Source organism: Myotis nattereri (genome assembly GCF_964212035.1).
Source record: "Myotis nattereri genome assembly, chromosome: 6".
In the NCBI taxonomy this organism is placed as follows: Eukaryota; Metazoa; Chordata; class Mammalia; order Chiroptera; family Vespertilionidae; genus Myotis; species Myotis nattereri.
The window spans coordinates 24,574,295-24,596,401 of record NC_138081.1 but is presented as its reverse complement, the minus strand read 5'-3'; the positions used below and the strand labels follow the sequence as shown (position 1 = coordinate 24,596,401).

General features: G+C 42.2%; 1 protein-coding gene across 4 annotated transcripts in view; it reads right to left on the bottom strand.

The window, feature by feature from the left end:
* MLIP (muscular LMNA interacting protein) overlaps window positions 1-22,107 on the bottom strand; it is a 252,035-nt gene that overhangs the window by 58,727 nt on the left and 171,201 nt on the right. For all 4 annotated transcript variants that reach the window (XM_081095070.1, XM_081095069.1, XM_081095072.1 and 1 more), the window contains one exon: window positions 11,571-11,615. In XM_081095070.1, the coding sequence (XP_080951196.1) occupies window positions 11,571-11,615 (45 nt within the window). The remainder of the gene's footprint in view (window positions 1-11,570; window positions 11,616-22,107) is intronic.

The window sequence follows — 22,107 nt, the reverse complement described above, 5'->3', positions numbered from 1 at the left end:
GGCCAGAGAACACTTCTTTAGGGAGTTTAACTCTCTCCATTTAACCTTCTCCATTAAAAAAAATTTTTTTTGCCCCCTGTTTGTTTATGGTAATAAGTAATAAAACTTGGCACCAAAAGACAATACTGTCATTTTTTTTTTTTTTGAGAATTCAGAAGTAAAGTGGAACTCAGGAGATCATATCTAACTCTATTGGAAGTCTTGAGGGCGAAGAGAAAAAAAGTCCAAGAGATAGAGTATGTGGAGTCTCTAGGGCCTATGGGCAGGTTTTAATGGCCTGTGAGGCACTGATTTGAGTCTGCTATTCATTTGTGTTTATAACTCATCAAGTATACACTTATACTTCAACATTGCTACTCAGGCCACTGTCAAAAGAGAGACTGTTTCTGCCCTGTGGAACTTGTACTCATAATTCTATGACAACAAGTTGGTACTGCCTCTGGCTAGAGTACAAAGTTGAAAATTAACTGCCAGTACTGACCTAGAACATCCATTACTAATATTTTAAAATAATGGCTCCTTAGAGCATCATCTTTCTTAAATTAGTAACTTCAACTAGTACTAAGTTTTTAATTGCCTTCGACTATAGTAAACTCTAAAGTGGTTGTAATGAGGGAACAAAAGAATTAAAAATAGAGTCCCAATTTTTAAGGACTTATTTTTATCCTTGTGATGAAATATGATGTGTAATAAAACACAGAAAATAGAAAATTCTGTGAGCCTGGCTAGGAATTCTATCAATTCAATAGACCCAAAGAGTCTTTGAAAGTGCCATCATTGTTTCTTTTACCATCTGTTTCAGTGTTGTCTTTATTTTCTGGTGTTATTTATATTTTTAAGAGTTACTGTGGCAACAAGCCCATAGAAACCAAGAAACATTCTACCAGTCAAAATTGTTGACAAAAACATTATTCTCTAAATTATATAGCTGATTTACTCATTCAATTAATAAATGTTTATTAGCTTTAACTATTTTTAAATAAATAATATTATATGCTTGAAGCAAATTCTTAACCATTTTTTGGTTAAGAAATATCTCAAAGAAATATCTCAAATTTCAAAACACTACATTTTAAGACTGGGCGTGAGGGGGAAGGACAACAAAAACAGATTTTATACCACCCATTAGCCATGGGACTGTTGACCTGGCATTATAGGTATCTGTATTTCAGTTTTTTTCATCATAATAATGAAAATAACAATTCCTGCCATACTAAATGATGTGAAAATCTAATGAGATAATATATTTGACAGAACTTTGTAAAGAAAAACAAAAAAAAAAACAGCATAAAAGGAATTTGAAAGAAAACCTTTTTTTCTATTTTCACATTTATAATACAGTGTTAATACTAAATGATCTAGACTATCCATAATAGTACCTACCTGATGTGTGTGGTTTTTTTCCTCAAAAAACACTTTTAATTACTATGGTAGTTGTACAAATATAAACATACATGAAATTTCAATAATTATAAGCCACATCCCATGGCTCAAGAAACATTTTGTAGAATGTACACAAGACAGATGGGCTGGATTGAAATATTTCAATGGTTAGAGAAAAGACAATGGCATGACTCAAATCTGAGGAGGCGTGTATGATAAATGCTGTAGCAGTTAAGTATGTTGTGTCAAGGAAAAACTGGTCAAGGACAAACTGCCTTTAAGCTTAAAGAAGACATCAGTTCTACACAAAAGCTTTCAGGGCCACATTTTCTGAACAACAGAGACTCAAGAGCCCTCAGAAGGATGAGTCATGCACCACTAAAGCAGGACACATCAGCTGGCATTCAGAACCGGGAACAAAGTTTCTGCAACTTTAAGCACTCTTCTCGATGGTGTTCCAGGAAACTGCATTTGCTTTTACCAGTATATGGCCATGTGACTTCATTTTTAAATCTATTTTTTTTTTTTTTTTACTCTCTAGATTCAGTATTCCATCATGAGTAACGATGAACATTTTGAATGGCATGAAATTTCAAAAGCAAAAGCCCAATGTCATCTAAACCACATTCCCCTACCTTCCTCCAAGGAAGACTGGCACTTTCCCCATCTTGTAGAGCCTAACCCAGGGGTGGGCAAACTTTTTGACTCGAGGGCTACAATGGGTTCTTAAACTGGACCGGAGGGACGGAACAAAAGCATGGATGGAGTGTTTGTGTGAACTAATATAAATTCAAAGTAAACATCATTACATAAAAGGGTACGGTCTTTTTTTTTTTTAGTTTTATTCATTTCAAACGGGCCGGATCCGGCCCGCGAGCCGTAGTTTGCCCACGACTGGCCTAACCTGTTTTCTTATCCAGAGAAAAGAGATCTCTCGGCCTGTTAATATTGTGATGATTCAGCTCAGGAATTAGGAAAGCATGTGAAGTTTCAAACTAGGTCCTCTTTTCTTTTTCTCTGTTTATTATGCCAGGGAAGCACCATCCACAGGTTCAAAACCTCAACACTATTTACCCTGCCCAGTCTTCTCGTCCTTCTGTAAGTGCTCACATCTTTGCAGGCAATGTTAAAACGCTAGCTCCACACAGATGTCCAATGAATGTCACACTTTCCTAGAAGCCCAGATCCCCAATCTCTTCAACCTTTGCTTATTCTCCTCCGATCACCTAAAATCCACAATTCCTTTTGAAAGTCACACAGAACAGGGATGACCACCAACACTCTGATCTTAAATAATCTATTTATCTGTAAAAATGGCCAATCATATCACCTCAGAGATAATATTTTAGAGATTTTGTGTACAATAATAACTCCTCCCATGTGTACAGGGCTACATTGGCAACATCATGTGTTATGATAGGTGAGTCTTAAAGTAACTCCTTTAAGTTGACAGAGGAATTATACCAAATTCTATTTTATAGATGGGTATTTTCAAAACCCTCATCTCCGAGTTTCCAGTTTTGATGTACTGTGATATTGTTTAATGGAAAAAAAGATAAACTGAGGCACAGATTGGTGAATTAATTTCATAAGGGCCCCCAAATTGTTCTCCCTGAGCTCACTATTAAATAATTTGACGTCCAGAATAAAGAATGAAAATATATTTTAAGAGTAAGGGTCAGGTCATTTTTTTCCTTTCCAATGTTGAATTGGCACAGTGACAATGTAAAGAAGCAAATACATTAGCCAAGTTAAAAAGAAAAAACTTATGAAAAAGCGATATATCCTTAAAAAGCCAATCCTCAAAAGCAAAATGGCTTCTATATTAAGCTTTTGCTACCACAGCAATTTACCATATATTTTCATTTCTACCAGTTTATCTCATTTCCCATTTAAAACAGAAGTCAAATAAATTTAACTACTCATTATATACAAAACAACAACCTTACTTAATTTTAATTATAATCTATCACAAGTTCCCAGTAATTTTGTTTTTCTGTGCTACACATACAAATAGATACATATATAAACAAAAAAACATATGCATCATCAGAACTACCTCTTATATGGCATGTGTGTGTGCGTGTGTGTGTGTGTATTTGTTTTGTTTTTCAAAAGCATTCTTATTTAATTTATTCAGAAATTAATCCTGAAGAGAATTCATAATGGTAAAATATTGAAAATTCATTCACAAAAGTGAATAAAAATATAATCTTATTCATAAATTATGTTACTTAAAAGTAAAAATTTTATAAATCCTTTTAAAGCAAATGTCATATAACATCGCTGCATGCAATTATTTCTAATCTATTTAATTCTCAGGTAATCTAAATACAGGGTTAATGTCATTAAACGAACTCAAAGTGATTGGACTGAATAATTATATCAATGCAGAAGATGTTCTTTTTTATGTGATAAGCTTACTTGATAATAAACCCTTCATAACCCTATCTATATCTCTAGGGGATTTGGGTATTAAAATTTAATTTAAATCTTGGTTGAAAAATTCTGTGAACTCTTTAGAGAAAAAGTCTAAAGTAAATGCAAAGAAATTATCATCAGTCAGTCAAAGCAATGCTTTTGTTTTTCCCCTAGAGAAAACAATGTAAAATTTATGGAATTATTTTGTTATGCAGGAAAATGTTTATATATTATGTTTACAATGGGTTGTTTTTACTATGTACCATTCTATGAAGTTATTATGTATATTTGCCTCTTTGAAATAGTTTCTTAAAATATTAAGCCAAGAACTATCTCATATTTAAGTCAGTCTGATAATATATATACCCCCCAAAATAAATATTTGTATATAACTAAATATATACTAGTATATTTAACCATTCAATATCTAAAATCTGTATTTCTTACTCTATTGAGCATAAATATATATGAGGATATTAAAAATATTATTGATTTTCAACATTACTCTCAAGAAATAAGTTTATTATTATTTGAAATATTAAAATAGTTGTGGTAATATTTCCATATCTAAAGTGGGAAACTGTTCATCTTCATTACATGATTTCAGTGCTTGTTTCCATGGCAACTCCTTCACTTCACTGTGTTAGTAATGATAGACTCACAGCACTAGAAAGGCTTGGAAAATATGTAATAGAATGGTCTCAATCAATTAGGAGTTTGAGGCACAGACTCACAGATTCATAACTTATCTACTGTTAGTCCAGTAGTTAGTATCAGAGCAGGAAGTATAAGGTAGGTTTTTTGGCCCCCATTCCAGCATTATTTCAACTATATTATACTACCTGCCACTATTCTAAACCAATTGACATTAAAATTACACACACACACACACACACACACATTATATATATATATATATATATATATATATATATATATATGTATATATAAACATATATATGTATATATAAAAACACACACACATATATATACACACACATCATATCTAATAATAGACAAACATGGTAATTAACCATAACTTCGCTACCCTTCCCATTGGCTAATCAGGGTGATATGCAAATTAACTGCCAACCAAGATGGCGGCCGGCAGCCAGGCAGCTGAAGCGAACAGGAGGCTTGCTTGCTCCAGTGACGGAGGAAGCCAAGGTTCCCCGCCTGCTGCAGCCAGCTCTGAGCTCCAGATGCAACAATGCTGCAATTATAGAAGCTAAACAAACCCAGAAACCTGCTTTCAGCCACCAGCAGGCTCAGAGCTTAGAGCACCAGTGATGGCAACAGAGTTTCAATTATAGAATCTAAACAAACCCAGATACCTGCTTTCAGCCAGCCACGGCCTCAGAGCTGGAGCCGGCTCTCAGCTCCAGTGACAGCTATAGAAGGTAAATAAATCCCAGAATAAAAAAAAAAGAGGCTGGGAGCTTCAGTCGCCCACCAGCCTGAAAACGGCCCTCAGCCCCTCACCCAGACTGGCCAGGCACCCAGTGGGGACCCCCACCCTGAAGGGGGTGTGACCAGCTGCAAACAGCCATCTGCCCATCATCCAGGCTGGCCAGGCACCCAAGCAGGACCCCCATCCTGATCCGGGACACCTTTCAGGGCAAACCAGCCGGCCTCCACCCATGCACCAGACCTCTATCCTATATAGTAAAAAGGTAATATGCAAACTGACCCTAACAGCAGAAGAACTGGGAATGACTGGTCACTATGACACACACTGACCACCAGGGGGCAGATGCTCAATGCAGGAGCTGCCCTCTGGTGGTCAGGGTGCTCTCACATGGGAGGAGCTCTGCTCAGCCACAAGCCAGGCTGATGGCTGCCAGTACAGCGGTGGTGGTGGGAGCCTCTCCTGCCTCCTCAGCAGCACTAAGGATGTCCGACTGCAGCTTAGGTCTGCTCCCTGCTGGCAAGTGGGCATCCCCCAAGGGCTGCCGGGCTGCCAGAGGGATGTCTGGTTGCCATCTTAGGCCCAATCCCCCAGGGAGCAGGCCTAAGCCAGCAAGTGGTCACCCCCGAGGGGTCCCAGACAGCGAGAGGGTACAGACCAGGCTAAGGGACCCCTTACCCCCGAGTGCACAAATTTTTGTGCACAGGGCCTCTAGTATATGTATGTATGTGTGTGTATGTATGTATATATATATATATACACACACACACACATACATACACACATACATACACACATACATACACACACACACTAGAGGCCTAGTGCATGAAAATTCATGCATGGGATGGTGTCCCTCAGCCCAGCCTGCACCCTCTGGCAGCCCGGGTCCTCTCAGGGGATGTCCACCTGCCAGCTTAGGCCCACTTCCTGGGGTATCAAGCCTAAGCTGGCAGTCAGACATCCCTCTGGCAGCCCAGGAGCCCTCGGGGGATGTCCAACTGATGGCTCAGGCCCGCTCCCCGAGGGCAGGGGCCTAAGCCGCAGTCGGACATCCTTAGCACTGCCAAGGAGGCGGGAGAAGCTCCCGCCAGATACCTGTTGTTCCTGATTGTTCTGATGTTAGAGTCAATTTGCATATTACCCTTTTATTACATAGGATGGATATATATATATATATATATATATATATATATATATATATATATATATATCTGACTGGAGCTTAGGCTTGATACCCCAGGAAGTGGAGTCTGACTGCCAGCTTAGGCTTGATACCCCAGGAAGTGGGCCTAAGCTGGCAGGTGGACATCCCCTGAGAGGACCCGGGCTGCCAGAGGGTGCAGGCTGGGCTGAGGGACACCATCCCATGCATGAATTTTCATGCACTAGGCCTCTAGTGTGTGTGTGTATGTATGTGTGTATGTATGTGTGTATGTATGTGTGTGTGTGTGTGTGTATGTATATATATATATATATATATATATATATATATATATATATATATACACACACTAGAGGCCTGATGCACAAAAATTTGTGCACTTGGGGGGGAGGGGGATCCCTCAGCCTGGCCTGTGCCCTCTTGCAGTCTGGGACCCCTCAGGAGATAACGACCTGCTGGCTTAGGCCTGCTCCCGGGTGGCAGAGGGCAGGCCCAATCCCTAGGTGTAGCCCCTGGTTGGGCTCAGAGCATGGCCGATTAGGGAGTTGGGGCACTGCCTCCTGTCATGCACAGAGCAGGGCTATCGGGAGGTTGTGATGTCACCCTCAGTCATGCTCAGGCTAGGGCCGATTGGGGGGTTGGGGCACCGTCCCCTGTCACTCACAGAGCAGGGTCCATCAGGGGGGTTGGGGCTCTGTATCCTGTCACGCACAGAGCAGGGCTCATCAGGGGGTTGGGGCGCCACCCTCTATCACCCACAGAGCAGTGCTGATCAGGGGGTTGGGGCACCGCCACTCTCACACTCAGGGCAGGGCCGATGAGGAGGTTATGGCTCTACCCGGTCACACACAGAGCAGGGCCCGTGCGGGGAGGGGGGCGGGGGGGAACGGGGTTGGGGCGCCGCACCCTGTCACACACAGAGCAGGGCCGATCAGGGGGTTCAGGCGCCGCACCCTGTCACACACAGAGCCGCAGGGCGATCAGGGGGTTGGGGCGCCACACCCTGTCACACACAGAGCCGCAGGGCGATCAGGGGGTTGGGGTGCCTTCCCCTGTCACGAACAGAGCAGGGTGGATAGGGATGTTGTGGCCCCGCCCCCTGTCACACACAGAGCCGCAGGGCGATCAGGGGGTTTGGGCGCTGCCCCGTCACGCTGATCCAGGTGCCGGGAGGTCTCTTGGCTCCGCTGATCCCGGTGCTGGGAGGCATATTACCCTTTTGCTATATAGGGTAGAGGCCTGGTGCACGGGAAGGGGCTGGCTGGTTTGCCCTAAAGGGTGTCCTGGATCAGGGTGGGGGTCCCCACTGGGGTGCCTGGCCAGCCTGGGTGAGGGGATGATGGCTGTTTGCAGCTGGTCACACACTCTTCAGGGTGGGAGTCCCCACTGGGGTGCCTGGCCAGTCTGGGTGAGGGGCTGAGGGCTATTTTCAGGCTGGGGATGACTGAAGCTCCCAACCGCTCCTTTTTTTCTTTTTTTATTCTGGGCCAGCTTTAGCTTTGAGGCTTGGCTCCAGCTCTTAGGCCTCCGCTGCTGAAAGTTGGTTGCTGGCCTTTGCTTACAACGTTGCGATCCTGCTGGCTGAAGCCTGGGGGACTAAAGCAGGTTTCTGGGGTTTTGTTTAGCTCCTATATTTGTTACATAGTTGCTTAGAGTTGCAGCTCAGAGGCCTGCAGCGGCAGGCGGGGAACGCTGGAGTCCTCCGTCACTGAAGCAAGCAAGCCTCATGTTAGTTTCAAGCTGCCTGGCTGCAGGCCGCCATCTTGGCTGGCAGTTAATTTGCATATTGCCCTGATTAGCCAATGGGAAGGGTAGCAGTCGTACGCCAATTACCATGTTTCTCTTTTATTAGATAGGATATCTCCTATCTAATAATAGACAAACATTGTAATTAACGGTACCTTTGCTACCATCGCCATTGGCTGATCAGCTCAATAAGCAAATTAACCCCCAATAAAGATGGCGGCTAATTTGCATACTGCAGGCAAGGCGGGACACTGGGACACAGGCGGGACACAGGCCCCCATGTGCGACGCCAGGAACCGCCAGAAAGCCGGGCTGCAGGCAAGGCGGCCCCCCGGGACCCAGAAGCCGCCTTGCTTGCCACCGGTGATCGTGATCAGAAAGCTGGGCCGCAGGCAAGCCAGTCCCCTGGGACCCAGGAGCCCATCGGTGAGGTCTGCAGGCGAAGCAGCGATCAAGCTATGAAGGGGAGGGCGGGAGGTGGAAGGAGCTACAGGAGCAGCTCTGGCTGGAGACTGAAGACTCTGGCCCAAGCAAGGAGCAAAGACTGAAGGCTCCAGCTGCAGTGAAGACTGTGTCCAGAGTGAAGAAGTAAGGCGGTGGCCAGAGTGAAGGTCTGGGTCCTGGATTCCAGAGGAAAACTGGTGCTGGCAGCCAGGGGAAAGAAGGCCTATTGCACGAATCTTCGTGCAACGGGCCTCTAATATATATATATATATATATATATATATATATATATATATATATATATATATATATATATATATATTAGAGGCCCAGTGCACGAATTTATGCACAGGTGGGGTCGGCATTGGGACTGATCAGGGCCGAGGGGGAGGCCTGTGGGATTGGGCTGAACCAGCTCTTCGACATCCCCCAAAAGGTCCCAGATTGCAAGAGGGCGCAGGCCAGGCCAAGGAACCCCACCAGTGCACGATCGCGGCTGGGGAGGGATGCAGGAAGTTGGCCAGCCGGGAAGGGACCACAGGAGGACTCCAGGGCATGCCCAGCCTGTCTCACTCAGTCCCAATCAGCTGGGCCTCACTAGCAAGCTAACTTAGTGGTCGGAGCGTCTACCCCCGGTGGGCAGTGCATGTCATAGCAGCTGGTTGATCAGTCGACTGTCTGGCCCCTGGTGGTCAGTGCACATCATAGTGAGCAGTTGAGCAGCCTTAGCATATCATTAGCATATTACGCTTTGATTGGTTTAACGGCCAATCTGTCGGCCAGACACTTAGCATATTAGGCTTTTATTATATAGGATATATATATATATATATATATATATATATATATATATTATATATTACCATAGCCAGCAGTTTGATTGAATAGGCTACTTTAAGAGTTAAAAATACCCTTTTATGATTTTTTTAGGCAAAATAAAAATATTGTTATCATTGTGACATGATAAGAATATGACTTGATGGCCATGGATGTAGGACACTAAAACAATTTTTTTAAAAGGGGGGAAATCAGTATTAAGCAGTGATTTTGTCTTCTTAATGTCTTAAACTGATTTTCTAGAAATTTTTATTAATCTTCCTGAAGGTGCCTACTGTTCAGGAATTTATAGTTATAAACAACTAAAATTATAAAGAAAATATTTATTAATAGTCAACTTATTTCAGTTTCAACTTACTAAGAAAACATAGTTCTCTTATGTTTCAAATATTTATCTATAAATAACAGATTCTAGAGTCTCAATATGTGCCCCCAACACAGCAGCCACTAGTCCTTGTGTTGAACCCTTGAAATGTGACTAGTCTGAATTGAGATTTACTGTAAACGTTAAATGCACAACAGGATTCAAAGACAGTGTCCCAAAAAGGTAATGTAAAACATTTCAATTTTATATTGTTTATATGTTAAAATGATATTTATAATTAAGTAAAACACATTGTTGAACATAATATAATATATAATACACTGTTATAGAATATTATACACTAGAGGCCTGGTGCACGGATTCATGCACCAGTGGGGTCTCTCAGCCTGTCCTGCGCCCTCTTGCAATCCAGGACCCTTAGGTATATAGTAGTGCCAGAAGTAGCAGGCGGCTGGGGAGGAACCCAAGCCCAGGCTGGGCACCTGCCACCGCCGCCCAATAGCACTGCCGCGGAGGCAGGAGAGGCTTGTGCCACCACAGCGCTTGCCAGCTGTGAGCCTGGCATCTGGCACCCAATGGTCAGTTGAGCGGCACTCCCACTGTGGGAACACACTGACCACCAGGGGGCAGTTCCTGCATTGAGCATCTGCCCCCTGTGGTCAGTGTGCATCATAGTGAATGATCGACCGGTTGTTCTGTCATTTGGTACCTTAGGCTTTTATATATAGAGATAATACATAATAATAATATAATTGAACATATCTATAATAATAAAAGCATAATATGACAATTAGACCAGACGTCCTTCCGGACAAAGCCAGGGCTGCAGCAGAAGGATGGAGGCAGCCGCCACGGCTGCAAGGGATAGATACAGGCAGTCGCTGTGGCTGCAAAGGCCTACTTTTGCATGAATTTCATGCATCGGGCCTCTAGTCTATACTAATAATAGCCTAGGGTGGTTGTCATGCCCCCACGCATCATGCCCTAATATTGTCATAAGATGGCCATCACAAGATGGCCATGTGCACAGCGGAGGCAGGGCCTGGCAGAGGAGGCGGGTCGTGGAAGGGGAGGGCAGTTGTGGGTGATCAGACCTTCAGGGGAGGGAAGTTGGGGGCGATCAGGTGGGCAGGGGAGGACAGTTGGGGGCAATCAGGGTGGCAGGCAGAAACGGTTAGGGGCAATCAGGCAGGCAGTCAGGCTTGCAGGCAAGTGGTTAGGAGCCAGCAGTCCCAGATTGTGAGAGGGATGTCTGAGGGGTCCCAGACTGGAGAGGGTGCAGGTCAGGCTGAGCGACACCCCCCCATGCATGAATTTCATGCACCGGGCCTCTAGTAATAATATAATATTGAATATGATCTGTTTCTTTTTAAATGTGGCTGCTAAAAAATTTTATATTACATATGTGGCCTGCATTATGATTTTCACCATATTTCTACTGCTCATCACTGGTCTAGTCCAGTCTCATTTCTTCAAGTCCAGAGCCTACCCTGCATTATCTAACATGGCCTTTTCTTTGAACCCTCTTCTGATCTCTCCCATCAGGACATGAGTTCTCTCCTTTTCTAAATTCCAACAGCTTGCTTCTGATCCTCACCAATTCTATTCTAACATCACTACTAAATGCAAGTTACTGGCAAATAGGGTCTGTGTCTGGGTTTGTGTGTGTGCAGCTTGCAAAACAACCCTCATGGAACATTAGTAAAGATTTTATTAGAAAAGTAAGCAAATAAACTTATATGAAGTCAACTTATTCTCAGTTCACTTTTGCTCAAAGAAAGTTGTCTTGAAAGGTCAGAATTTTCTAAACTAGGTCTATGACTTAGTAAGAGGATACGTACCAGCTGACTCTCAGATACTGTAGACGATGGTGAACAGAGGTTTGCCTGCAAAATATAAACATGGCATTTATTTAGCAAAATTCATAACTTACGAAAATAATATATCTATGTTACTAAGTATTTTGAAGTTCTTTTATTATTAAAGTAATAGATACATCCATTGTAAGATTTTGAAAAAGTACAAAATTAAAAGAAAAATATTATTCTGCCACCAAAAATGCATTTTTGGTACATTGCCTTAAAATATTTTTCCTGTGTGTTTTTATTCAGCTCACATAATAATGAATATGATTTTTCATATGTTGATTTCCCTGAACATCTTAACCTAAGCACTACCACAAGACATCAAAAATTCTTCAAGTGCTGGCTGGAGTGGCTCATCAGCCTGTGCACCAAAAGGTTGCCAGTTTGATTCCTGGGCAGGGCATATACCTGAGTTGTGGGTTTGATCCCCAGTTGAGGAGTACACAAAAGATAAAATGTTTCTCTCTAGCAATGATGTTTCTCATTTCTCTCTCCCTTCCTCTCTCTCTCTCTCTCTCTCTCTCTCTCTCTCTCTCTCTCTCTCTCTCTCCCCCCTCCCTCCCTCCCTCTTTTTCCCTCCCTCCTTCTCTAAGCATGTCCTTGGATGAGGTTTAAAAAAAAATTCTTCAAGATCACATAATATTTCATTCTCTGCACACTCCACATTTTACTTAAATATAGCAGCACTGTTGTATATTTATATATACTTATGCAATTGGAAACAAAAACTTATTTTTCTTTAAGTATCTTTATATAAAAGTGACCCCAGAGTTTTCATAATTTGTGAAATAAAGTGATTTGGTTTTTAGTTGTTTTCAGTTAAAGAGGAGGTCATTATTATTTCCTTATCCTTTGTTTATGCATTTCACTCTAGTCTGGATTTAGTTTCTTTCTTACTGAAGTAAATCCTTTGGTAGTTTTTTCAGGCCTTACTGTCTTGGACTTTGAAAATATTTTTATTTTGTTCTAATTCTTGAATGGGAGTTCCACTGGACATTGAATTCGGGGGTAATAGTCATTGTCCTGCAGCATCTTCATGGGACTATCCCCCTGGCTCTGGCTTCTGTTACTGCTGTCAATCAAAATGTCATGACTTGGCAGATCAGCTGTCTTCACATTTGTTTAGCATTTCAGATTTTTCTCTCTGACATTCTGTAATTTCACTATGATGTGTCTGCGGGTGAGTTTATTTTTATGTATCTTTTTGGGGGACTTGGTTTATTCATTTTGAGTGTGCCTATTTTTCTTCAATTCTGGAAAATCCTCTATGAATACCTCTTCAATTATTACCTTTCTCCAATTATATCTAATCTCATTTTGTGGAGCTTCTATGAAATATATTTTGGATCTTCTCAATCCAGCATCCATTTTTATAAGATTCCCTTTCATATTTTTTATATCATTATGCTGCATTCTGGAGGGTTTCCATATATAAGATCAACAGTCAATTAATTTTTCTTCAACTGTATACTAGTATGTTTAACACAATAGAACTTTTATTTAATGAATTTATTTTTAACGAGAAGTTTTATTTGGTTCTTTTTCAAATATGTTTTATGATAACTATAACTCCTATTAACTATTTTAACACATTTGTTAATTCTTTCCAGATTTTTATATAGCCCTCCCTGCATTGCTAAATCTCCTATTTCTTGTATCTGCTGACTCTCTCTCTCATGCCTCTCCCCCATGATAATCTATACTCATTTTATGGCTTTTTTAAAAAGTTTATCTTTAGTCAGGGTAACTGGTGATGATTTCTGAAGGTGTCTGAGAAACCCTGAGTTGGAACACTATCTCTACAATATATTTCAAATTCACCCTTGTTGAATTTTACTGGCTCTGGATCTGTTTCCATTTTATTTTATCACCCTGATATTTCTAAATATCAAGGGTGACATATCACCACATCTTAAATTTCACAGGCTTAGGACCTTTTTCTTATGGATATCTATTTTACTACCCAAGAGTATAAGGTAAAGACAATAGATGGATTTATCTTTGTTCTGTTTCTTTTTTATGTCCAACCTGGCCTTCTAGACTCCTCGATGTGAGATGGCAAACCCCCTCTCTGCTTGCACCATCATAACTATGCCTAAGCTCCTGTAATCTCGCTGGCTTCTTGGGGCGAATTGACAGTGAGAAGCAGGGGAGGTCTGCACACATGTGCGCAGCACTCCCTACCTGCGGTCCAGGAACTTTCCCCTAGGACCGTGATGGCGAACCTATGACACGTGTGTCAGAGGTGACACGCAAACTCATTTTTTTGGTTGATTTTTCTTTGTTAAATGGCATTTAAATATATAAAATAAATATCAAAAATATAAATCTTTGTTTTACTATGGTTGCAAATATCAAAAAATTTCTGTATGTGACACGGCACCAGAGTCAAGTTAGGGTTTTTCAAAATGCTGACACACCGAGCTCAAAAGGTTCACCATAACTGCCCTAGGAGCAAATAAGGAACCCAGTCGCCCTTCTGTAGCCTAGGCAACAAGCCTTCAGTGTGAATGCAATGGATGTGGAAGGCCGGTGAAATACCTGGAAGCTTAGCATGTAACGTAGAAAGAATGTCTAGAATGTGTATGTATACCATATGTGGGAGACACAGAACCTAGGGGGATATATAAGGCCAAACCCGGCTTTGCTTGGAGCTCAGCCTCTGGAGAGGACCCCGCTGAGCCAGCATTGGTGCCAATAAACAGTCCTTTTCTGAATCTCAAGTGCATTTGGTTTGTCGCTTCCAGCTGGGGCCTGATTTCTGCCATCACAGATGTACATAAAGAATTCTTTTACAGGTCTTAGACTTGTTATGTAGTGAAAGTTAAAATCTAAACTCCTGCCTGCTAGCACCTAGGTTCTGAAGTACCTATGTCCCATCAAGCTTTAGCTTCTTCTTTTCTGGGATACTTTTGCCTGGAGCTCCCCTTCATTTCTGGCACTCGGAGTTTTACCTTTCTTTTGGGTTGGGTTACGTAGGCATATTTTAACAAGCATTGCTGCATTTAAACGGGAGGCTGAGCTCCCACATCAGCTAAGCCTTCACCTTTCATGGGAAATAGTCAACATACAGGTGCATAATTATAAATATACTTAGCTAAAATATAATAAAGTTGTGTTCCTAAATATTTCTATTCTTTTTAAAATGGCAAACAGTTGTCAGGGTTTATTATAAATGTGTCAATATGGCTTTTCCAACTCTGAGAGAGGAAACATACTGAACACTGAAAACTTGGTGGTTCTTACAATATTGCCAAGTACACCGTAGAGGCATGTGAATCACCAAACACAATGATGAGGCACCTGCGGTCCTTGTTTGTTTTCTGCTTTTTGTGTCATGCCATTCTTCAGGACTGTCACTGCTCGCCGCCATACCTAGCAGCAGGCTGTCTTGGCTGAGTGCCCTGTCTCTAATTGCTGTAGACCAGGTGAGTGTGCACTGAGGTCATGATTAGTCATTGCTGCAGAAAATGCCCTTCAGAGTATACATTACCATGTTCTTACAGTAGGCAGCTAGTTAGATATTAATAAAAACAGAGGGAGCCAGACATCTAAGTGGATTAACTAGGAAGGGGCAGCTTCACAGACACTCCAGAAAAGAGCCACACCCTCCACCAAACACACTCCAATCCTATCTAATAATAGACAAACATGGTAACTGACTGTACCTTTGCTACGCCTCCCATCGGCTAATCATCGTGATATGCAAATTAACCGCCAACAAAGATGGCAGCTAATTTGCATACTGCAGGTAGGGCAGGACAGTGCAAGCTGCCAGCATGCCGCCATCCAGGACAGGCCAGCCCCAGAAGCCCCAGAAGCTGGCCTTCCTTGCTGCCCGGGATCTGATCCGGTCCCCGGCAACAAGGCAGGCCGGCCCTAGAAGCCCCAGAAGCCATCTGATATGGTAGTAACTCTATCAGTAAGCACTCTGAAAGTCAGTGGCATAAATGCACCAATTAAAAGACAGATTATGAAGGTGAATCAAAAACAAAACCCACTTTAAATATAAAGACACATATAGATTAAAAGTAAATGAATTAAGCTGCAGCCTGTTTTGCTCAGTGGATAGAGCATTAGTCCGTGGACTGAAGGGTCCCAGGTTCGATTCCAATCAAGGGCATGTACCTTAATTGCTGGCTTGATCCCCAGTCCCTATCAAAGCATAAAGCAGGAGGCAACCAATCAATGTGTCTCTCCCTTTCCCCTCACTCTCTGTAAAATTCAATGGAAAAATATCCTTGGGTTAAGATTAACAAAAACAAAGTAAATGGATTAAGTAACATTAAGAGATTATAAGAAAAATATATTCCAAATTTTGTTAGTTGTATAATGGTTATGTTTAAATTATTAACACCTAAGAAATTGAGTGAAAGGTACATATAATATGCTGTAGTATTTTATAGGTTTTTTTACATGTATGAGATTATTTTAAATTAAAGTATTAAAATAATTAAAAATTAATAAAATATTAATTGAAATGTATCTGCATTACATGAAAAATCTAATTGCTTCTAGCATAATTTATTAAATTGTGCTAAAATTTACAAGGGTTCAATTAAAAAATATCTTAATTCTAAATGATATAATAGAAAATATATAATAGTGCAGTTATAAGCACTTATCTGAAAATAAAAATTTAAAGAAGTGAATTTAAAGAAGGGATTAGCCAAAGAAAATATATACACAACCCATGGACACAGACAACAGTATGGTGATGTCCAGAGAGAAGTGGGGGGCAAGAGCTGGGTAGAGGGGGCAAAAGGGGAGAAATAGGGACATCCTATATAATAATAATAAAAGGCTAATATGCACATTGACTGAATGGCAGAATGACCGGTTGCTATGATGCACACTGGCCACCAGAGGGAAGATGCTCAGTGCAGGAGCTGCCCTCTGGTGGTCAGTGCACCTCCATATGGGGAGTGCCACTCAGTCAGAAGCTGGCTCATGGCTGGCCAGTGCAGTGATGGTGGCAGGAGCTTCTCCCACCTCCGTGGCAGCACTAAGAATGTCCAACCTCGGTTTAGACCCAATCCCATGGGGCCTAAGCCTTTAGTTGGACATCCACCAAGGGCTCCCTGGCTGCCAGAAGGATGTCTGATTGCAAGCTTAGGCCTGATCCCCCAGGGAGTGGGCCTAAGTCGACAGGTGGACATCCCCCAAGGGTCCTGGACTGTGAATGGGCGCAGGCTGGGCTGAGGGACCCCCTCCCCCTGAGTGCACAAATTTTTGTGCACTGGGCCTCTAGTCCTTAAATAGGCAGGAAAGACCAGCTTTCCAATCTCCTTAGGGAGCAATGGGCTCCTCCCTCCCCACCCTCCCCGCTCCCATTAAGCAGGGAGGGATAAATAGTGAGGGGGAAATTCCTCTGTTGAGGCATGGGCAGTAGAAGCCAAGATGGCACGGCGGGAGGTCCTTTTACTATGAGGCCTGCACAGTAGGAGCAAAAATGGCAACCATAAAGGTGAGGAGAAAAGCCTGGGGAAAAGATTGGATTAGGATAAGGGCAAGAAACCCCCCAAAGATCTCAGAAAGGAATTGGATGGGGGAGGGGGAGGTACCAGCCAGCCCTGGGAAGATCCAGGAAAGAGACTCGATAGTTTGACAAAAAGCCTGTTCCCTCCCAAGCCCAAAGATATGTAATCAAAGTTTAACCAAGTCCTGTCTCAGTGGCACCCTTCTTCTCTCTCTCTCTCTTCAGCAGCTGTGTATGCGGATGAAGCACAGCGGGTCATGGGCTGGCAGGAGCAGAGATGGTGCTGGACTATTGGAGCCTTGAATGCCAGGTTAACGGCATGGGAGTGCTGGGTCCTGGCCCTTATCCTGGGCTTGGTGGGGACAAGTACGGGCCTGGGGCCCCAGAAGCTGGACTTCTTCCACAGTGAGATGGAGCTGAGTGTGAATGAGACGTTGCCTAAGCCCTTTCTTTGTTTTTGCTCCAATAAATCTTGCCACTATACCTCACATCCTCCTATGCGTGTATCCCTGAAATGCATTTTCTGTGACACTGTGGAAGAATCCTATTTCCTCTGGCAACAGACTGGCTGCTTCCCCTTTCCTGCCTAAGAAGTGCAGAGAGAAAAGGCCTGCTTCAAGAAGAAGAGCTTAGAATGTTAGCCTTAGCCTAATTTGAATTGAGTATGATAAGGACAGTGATGACTGTATACCATGAAGGGACAAGGAGGAGCTGTGGTTTATGCGAAGAGAGCTGGGACCTCACCGCCCTTGTCCTCAGAAGTCTTTTCTTCATTCACCTGTCCTCCCTCTGCTGCTGCCGGTGTATACTCTCAGACTCTTTGTTTCATCCTCACCCCTGCTGCTTTACTGCCTGCTCATTCCAGGTCCAGATCAGAAACTCCCCTCCTCCCCTCTGCTCCCTCTCCATGGCCCCAAGGCCAGACAGCATTCCCTTGGCTCTGTGGCTCACCTGCAGCCTGGGCCCCTATGCAATGGGGGCTGCTGCCAGTCCAGCACCCGGTGGGAGCACCTGGGGCTCAGAGCTCATTGTCCTGTTCCCTGCTCTTGTTACAACTGCTGCTGCCCCTTTGTGCCCCAGGAGCCCTGTGAGCCCAGGGTGCCAAGTTCCCTGAACTGTGCAGTTAACCTTGGGAAATTGTGCCTCCAAGGCCAAAATTAATTCTCCTGCTGGAATACAATAAATAGAAAACCTTTATTTGCAAGCAGTTACAAAAATGGGGAGGTTTATATTAAACAATTTGGGAAAATAATTTTAAAAGAACTTCCACAAGAGGAAACTAATTTTGAGATTGACTGAACATTTGTTAATCTTGCCAACAACTCCTATGCTCTCAGACACAGGGATATCCAGCAATTTATGATCTTCTTAGAGAAGGCTGACAAGATTCACCACCAGGGCCAGAGATGCTGTCTTGTCTGTCTGGCCCAACTAGGGCCATATACGTAGGACACCAGGGATCTTCTCTAATCCCTCCTGGGTCCTCTGGTTTTTAAAAGCAATTTTCCATGAGAACCTTGGAGATGACATAACAGGAACCCCCCTTCCCTTCTAATGGTGGCTGCCATCTGCCTACTAGGGCCCTTGAAGGACCAGAGCTGCTGGGACTGTGAAAGGCAGGGAAATAGGTCAGCAGCCTGACTATTAAAGGCCAGTTATAGGACGAGTTTCTACCTGAGGCAGTGGAGGTACTAGGCACCCCTCAAACATACAGATATGAGAGTGGTACCTCAGGTAAGTCCAGATAAGGCTAAAGGCCATCAAGCTTGAGGAAACGGCCATACTTAAAGTCCAGGTAGAGCTAAAGCCACCTGACTGAGCAGAGTGAATCCAACTAAGCAATACTTGATCATCACTGTGACTGTTGGTTAGGCTGCCCTTAGAAGATGGGGCAACACTCCAACCCGGACAGAAACCATATTGCAGTCTCCGGGAAGGACTTCACCTCTGTCGGAGGTAGGGCAAGCCATGGGTCTTGAGACACCAAGGCCAGAAACGGGTAGCCCATCATCCTGGGGTTTTGGTTGTGTGTTGCAGGGCTTGGGAGTGTTGAGGACACTCATGCTCTTTTACAAGGAAGGAAATCTCACTCCCTGAAGACAATGGGCAATACCACCTCCATCCACAGTGCCTAAAGAGATCCCTTTTGGGGTGCATACTCAAAACTTCACCCTCAGTCCCTAATCTTCTTTTGCAACAGGTATAGCCCCAATATAAACTGTGCAATGAGAGGTTTGGCCAGTTAGAGGCATCCCAGGAAATCTGTAGGTATAGTAGGCAAACCTGATAGCAACTGTGTGGCTTGGCTTCATTGCCCTAAAAGGCTAATTAAAGCTCATTCTGGAGATTCCTTATGATATTCCAGAAAGCAGATTTAAAAGAGCCTGTGTGATCAATTGCTATTCTCACTGTGTTTATGCAATAACCAGGACGAATTGAAACTGGACTTACTAGGTGTACTGGTTAATAATGTAGATTTTGTAATCAAAGAAAACACGATAATTTCAAGAGAAACATCAAAAGTGCTTTATTCAAAGTAATGTCCATCACTAGCTACACATTTCCCCCATCTTTCATGTAATTTGTGGATACCGTCCCAATAGAAATTTTCTCATTTTGAGACAAACCATTCAGAGACACAATTTTCCACTTCTTCGTACGTTTTGAAGTGCTTCTCAGAAAGTACGTGTGCCATCGATCGGACGAAGTAGTAATCTGAAGGGGCAAGGTCTGAATAGGGCAGGTGGGTTAATACTTCCCAGGCAAGATCTTTTAACATGTCTTTAACTGGTTTTGAAGTGTGTGATGGTGCGTCATCATGAAGCAAAATTACTTTGCCATGTCTTCTGGCCCATTCTGGTCATTTTATGATCAAAGCGTGGTTCAAATTGACCTGGATGTTCTTTGTCCTTAACATTGAAATCACCACTTTTAAAGCATTTAAACCAGCATTCACAAGTATCTTGAGATGGAGTGGGTTCACCATAAGCTTCCTGAAGTATACGATAACTTTCAGCAGCACTTTTCTTCAAAATAAGTAATGAATTAAAACTTCCCACAGATGCTCTTTTTTGGCATGAAATTTGACATTTTTAACCGTAAAAATATCTATGATGTTAACACCTTCAGCAAATTTGACATGAAGTTTTGAAGCTTGTTGTCAATACAACAAAATAGCATACATATCAAATCGCATATATATCAACATACACTGAGTAGCCAGATTATTATGACCACCCCATCAGTACAATGAAGTGAATTAGTTTTGCAAATAACAATAATAATAAAACCTTGAGAGTATTTGCTTAGGAAGTTTTTAATATTCAGTATTTTTGGAAGTGTCAATGAAGTGCTGATGGGGTGGTCATAATAATCTGGCCACTCAGTGTATGTGTAACTCCATCTATTGAAAAAAATCTGCATTATTAACCGGTACACCTAGTAATATACTAAATAAATTGGCATTCATTTGGCTCTTTAATAAAAATGAGGATGATTTCCAAGGGAGAAATTGTGTTTCAATAAAAAAATCATAATGCCCAGTTTGGGATATTACACTTCAATTCAGTTAAAAGTCTTCAAAGTTTTATTTGTCACCTGTAAACTGAACTGAATCCTGAATTCTCCTAGTTTTCTTCAACCCTCCACACTAATTTCTCCTTTTCCTCCCATCCTTTGTCTTGGAATTACTGAGAACTTTTTTCTAAGGCTGTGTCCGCCATATAGGATTAACCTGATCGCCTGATGACATTACCAGGGATGTTCAAAATGCAGCCCAGGCGGATCTATCCGATTGTAGCTGCTTGCTTTCATTCCAGCAAAAGCCTTGAACCTAAAATCCTTCTCAACTGGCAGCCTTACAGACTCAGAAACGGGTTTATAGCTTGCTCTGACCACTGAACTCTGCTTTTACTCCTGTTTTCGGAGGCATGTCCCTTACTAAGTGCCTGGTTGTCGATGAGACATTGGGCATGGTGCACCTGGAGGCAGTCGTTTGTTTTCGCTCTAATAAATCTTGTTACTACACCTCAAACCCTCCTATGCGTGTAGCCCTGAAATGCATTTCCTGTGATACCGTGGAAGAATCCTTATTTCCTCTGGCACCAGTGTTTTTTCTGTTCACCTAGTTACATTTTGCACATATAAGTAATAATGATTTCTTTTGAAATCTTAGTTTTTTTCCCTTTAGTTAATTTTACATTGTTGCAATAGTGAGGGAATTCTCTATGAATTTCCTAAGTTAAATAATATCTACTACGAAATATGCTGAATTAAATGCATCTTGACTAAAACAGAAGTTAAATCTGTATCTCTGTATTAAAGGAAAGAAGAGGTTACACATTTAAAATAAACTATTTGCACAAGTTAACTATTTTACTAACATTTATCAGTACATTGTGTTAAAGAATATCAAACTATTAGAGGAAAAAGATAAAACTCTCAAGCAAACTTATTAATTAAATTAGGGAAAACCCAAATAACTTTGTATCCAGTCCCCAAAAGTCCCTGAAATTCCTTCACTGGGGATCATGACATAATAATTAAAGACTTTAGATAGCCCCAGTACATTTTTATTTCATCTAACATAACAGACTTCATATCAATATTACAAGAAACTTCCCAGAGTAAGGACAGAGTTCAATGTGAACCTTGGGGTGGAGTAAATATCTATAAAGCCACCGCAGGTCCTTTACCGAAGAAAAAATACTGGCTTATGCGTATCCTTATGAATATAAGCCACTCTTTCAAGCAACCCAATCATGTTAGACCTTTTGGGAAGCCCCCTTTTGCTTGCCTAATACAGATTAATTATGTTTGTTAAGTGTTATAGCTATAGTTATGCTATCAAAATTGTAGCAATTAGTTTTCAAAGAGTGAGGGAATATTGTTTGGTGAGTTGAGCTTGGAGCCGTGAGTGCAGGGAGGAGGCTACTATATAGGAACAACAGCCTATCAGTCAACTAAACGAAGGTAGAGAAGCAACTTGAAGTACCTAAAAATGAACTCAAAGAAATTGGATTTGAACAACCCTAA